Source organism: Carica papaya, chromosome 4 (assembly GCF_054855325.1).
Source record: "Carica papaya isolate Zhongbai chromosome 4, ASM5485532v1, whole genome shotgun sequence".
NCBI classification, from domain to species: Eukaryota; Viridiplantae; Streptophyta; class Magnoliopsida; order Brassicales; family Caricaceae; genus Carica; species Carica papaya.
The window spans coordinates 14,782,979-14,786,908 of NC_142312.1; the positions used below are offsets into that span (position 1 = coordinate 14,782,979).

Below are 3,930 nucleotides of genomic sequence, written 5' to 3' on the forward strand. Positions count from 1 at the left end.
TGTATTAATTTATATTGATTGACTGCCTCCATTATGTTGTTGTTAGTAAATACCACTCTTTTTTGTTTTGGATCTTCCAAATTATTCCCGTAGGAGATTCGAACCCATTTTTTTCTGATCATTTGATAAAAAAATTCATTTTCTTCATAAACAATAAGAGGTAGAACCAATAAAGGTTTCTTTTTCAATTCATCCCTAAACTTAAATACTTTATTCAAGAATTGTTTTTGATCCAATCCACATGAATCAACAAAAAATATTTAAAATACCAAATTTAAAAAAAAATTGTAAAATAAAATTGAGTAATATTATAACATGAGACCAAGTTCTGGTTCAATTTAGCTGTTTCAGTCCAACATATGTACCAATCCAATATATGTTCTTATCGATATTTCCACTACGTGAATGCTCAAATTCAAGATGCAACAGACTTCTTTTCTTTGTCTACTCAAATGGGTAGTACAGATTGATGACAATATGCATTAACTTTACAATGATGTTTACCCAAAGTTCGATCTTCTTCTGTTTGCCACAAATTATTAGAGGAATTTGTTACACCGAAAAAGATTAAAACAAATGGAAACGCAATTACCATTGAATAAAGTCATAAACAACTAGAAATCTTCCACAGAAATGTAAAATACTGGAGAAAATTATCTTCACTTGTCGAAAACGACTCCCTCCTGCTCATTATTTCAATGCCTAAAAGATGTGGAGTACCAATGACCACACAGGATAGACCAACAGGAGGATGATGCCAAGGGTGTTTGAGATACCATGGGTTTGCGTAAAGGAATTTCTGAATCCACCAGATGCTCGGATGTGTTCTTGCAGTAGATAGCAACCAATAATAAGGCAAATTACAACACCAATCCAGCTGTCTTTCAAGGTGTGTGCAAAGAAGTTTGGTGCAACAACCAGTAGAAGAATCAATGAGCCCGGCATTTCCAGCCAATCTGCAATATTAATAAAAGGAAAGATTAGAAGATCAAGAACATCAAAGTGCTGCGATGTAGTATTCAGCAAAGTACAAGAAGATGTATCATATCTTGTGCTTAATTGCACCAGTTATACTTTGAGTACTAGATTTAGAACACCCACCACATAAACAGAGAAGAAAGTGTAAGTAAATATAATATCAGTAAATGATATTATTTAGGAAAATCATGAGAAACGTAAGCCAACAGCTAAAAGGAATATTAGCAACTTGACATGCCATCACATAAAAGGCAGATCACAAGAACGCTAACACTGAACCCATCACACTGAATTGGAGAAAATTGAAGATCAGGGACAAGTGAAGTCAAGAATGTCTTTGGTAAATGAGAAAAAAAAAGATAAAACATTAGGCAATTAACTACATACCCGGAAAGTGTCGTGGCAAGAAGAGCCTGAGAACCACAGCAATGAAAGCAATCCATTTCCCGACCTCTCCTCTAAATGAGATTGATGTAAATGCATGCAGAAATTTTAAGTTCAGCTAACAGAATGGTAAAAGTGCCGAAAAAAGGAGCAATTACAATTTTAGTCACTTAACTATGAATTATGTTACAATTGGTCAGCATTTTTTTAATTACAATTTGGTCATCTTACTTATAAAGCTGTTTAAAAATGTGATTTTCTTTTTTCAATTCTAAAAATTTTGACAAAAACAATAAAAGTTTTTACTGTGTTGCCCTTATATTGACTTTTATTTTTTATGTAATTCAGAAATTATAGCAACTGTGGATAAATTACCTAGTAATCTCAATGTTCCTTTAAAAACAGAATTGTTGAACAAAAGAAATGCTTGCAAAAACATCTTTCGGATTTTTTTTTTTATCAACTTTGAGTCCTATTGACATTTAATGGAAAGTTTATATTATCAAGTTCCTTTTTCTGTCATCCAAACAAGAAAAGGAAAATTCTTAATGCTTCTGCTAAAAATGCGTCATTAAGAAAGAAGGCCTTAAAATAATTTTGTAATTTCAGTAACCAAATTATAGAACAGAAAAATTGGGACCCAAATATAACAATAGCCATAGTCATGGATTAAAATAATATTTTTCAAAAAAAATATAAAAATAATTTATAGAAACTATACATATACCTTAGAAAGTGAAATAGCACTGAAGGAAGACTCAAGAAAATGTAAGGTATTAGAAGTGATGTCAGCATATTGGTTCTCCAGTTTGTTCGATCCAATATCAGCAAATAACTGCATTGTAGCTAAGTAAATGAATAAAGTAGAGATTGAAGAAGCAGGGGAAGCAAACATATGATACACTGTCAAGAGCAAAACAAACACTAAATTGTCTTTAAATTAATGAAATGTGAGTAACCAGTACGATGCAACAACTTACATGTAGCCACATGTAAAGAGCAGACATTTAAACGTATCTCATACATGAATCCAACATGGCCAGCTAAACTTAGAAAGTATGGATGATAATAATGTTCTTCGTTCCCTTTTGTGTCCACCTTCTTGGTGTCCAAAAAAGAGGTGGAATCATAACAGGATTTTCTTCATCATGGAATCACAAGCGTCTAAATATTTTAAAATTTCAGTAAAACTTTCCTTGCTGTCTACAATAGGGAACGCCTTCATTTCAAATCTATTGCTAATCTAGCTTTTCTTTTTCTTTAACATCAAACTAGAGGTAACAATTTTGGCAGGAGAACCGGAGATTTGCCTGCAAGAAGAGTAACCATGTACAAGCTTTAAATTAAGCTTAGAATCAGATGACTCAATGTTCTGTCTTCAAATCAGATTGCTTATCAAAACTTCTTTCAGGTTCCAAATATGCCTACTGGTAGAATAAAATCTAAAGCGTTCTTAATGAGTGAAATTATTCAGAGGATCCCATGATCAGCTTCTCAACCAAATAACAACTGTATATCGTTGGTTTCTTCTGGAAAAGTGCACTCCAGTTCAACGTGTTATGTTTCTAATATAAGAATCAGGTTGACTTTCATCTAGATTCAAGCAACCCAATGGGAAATAAATATACAATGCAAGTGGATTCCGATTCGCCCCAAGATTAACAACATAATTCAACTAAGTCCAATTAACATAGAGGAATGAATTATGTATGTAACAAGAAAAGCATCTACCATTAGAATTAATTATATATTTCATATCCAATGAGATAAGAAAGGAAAAAACAATAACATAATAAAAATTTAAGAAAAGGTAAACCATCAGCACGTATTTGTGAATTTTCCACCGCTTCAACTTTTTATGCCTCACATCAAAAGATACCAAATCTAATTATATGTCACATTCAACCAGCATGAAAATCAATCAGAGACTTCAGATTATTCCTCGAATCAAATCCTTAACGACAAAGATACCACCCAGAAGTTCAAATTTAAGCAAGGATGCAAGAGAAAAAGATGAAAAAAGAAGAGATCCACCCCGACAGGATTAAAACTTAAAAACTCGAGAAGACTCACATGGCAGCGAATGAGGCGACCCATTTAAGAAAAGAAGTGCCGAAGCCGAGTCCCCCGAGCCTCGTAGCATCATTCATGAGCTTCTTTGCTGCGATCTTGAGCTCGTTAAAGTCAGAAGTGATGAGATCAGCAGTGGCCTGATCAGTCTTCATAGCCAAATATTCCATCCTCCCCATTTTCTCCTTGAGATCTCAAGTTTCCCCAATGGCGATCTGTGTGAAGAGAAGACAAGATGGAGCGAAAATGATTGATGTGCTGGACAATGATGAGGTTTAAACGTTTTTTTAAAAAATAAGTAAATAAATAAATTATTTCACCAGTGCTCGTAGCAAAAGTCAAGTGCGATATTTCGGAATTCCTTTTGACTGCCGTTAGATTGTACCTGGGGTTTCGCGATGTCTTCCACGTGGCATATCATCATTTCCTCTTTGTAAATACGAATCAGCAGAAACAGCGACGTGGAGTGATCCTAGAAATGGGTTTTGGCCCATTAAA

At 33.8% G+C, this 3,930-nt stretch overlaps 1 protein-coding gene across 1 annotated transcript; it reads right to left on the reverse strand.

Moving 5' to 3' along the window:
• Positions 1 to 414: 414 nt before the first annotated feature.
• On the reverse strand, positions 415 to 3,708 carry LOC110820077 (cold-regulated 413 plasma membrane protein 2-like). The gene is made up of 4 exons (XM_022049453.2): positions 3,436 to 3,708; positions 2,090 to 2,197; positions 1,366 to 1,436; positions 415 to 956 (listed from the first exon to the last, which is right to left on the reverse strand). The coding sequence occupies exons 1-4, from the start codon at positions 3,609 to 3,611 to the stop codon at positions 703 to 705; spliced, it is 609 nt and encodes a 202-aa protein (XP_021905145.1). The 5' UTR covers positions 3,612 to 3,708; the 3' UTR covers positions 415 to 702.
• Between the last annotated feature and the right edge of the window lie 222 nt (positions 3,709 to 3,930).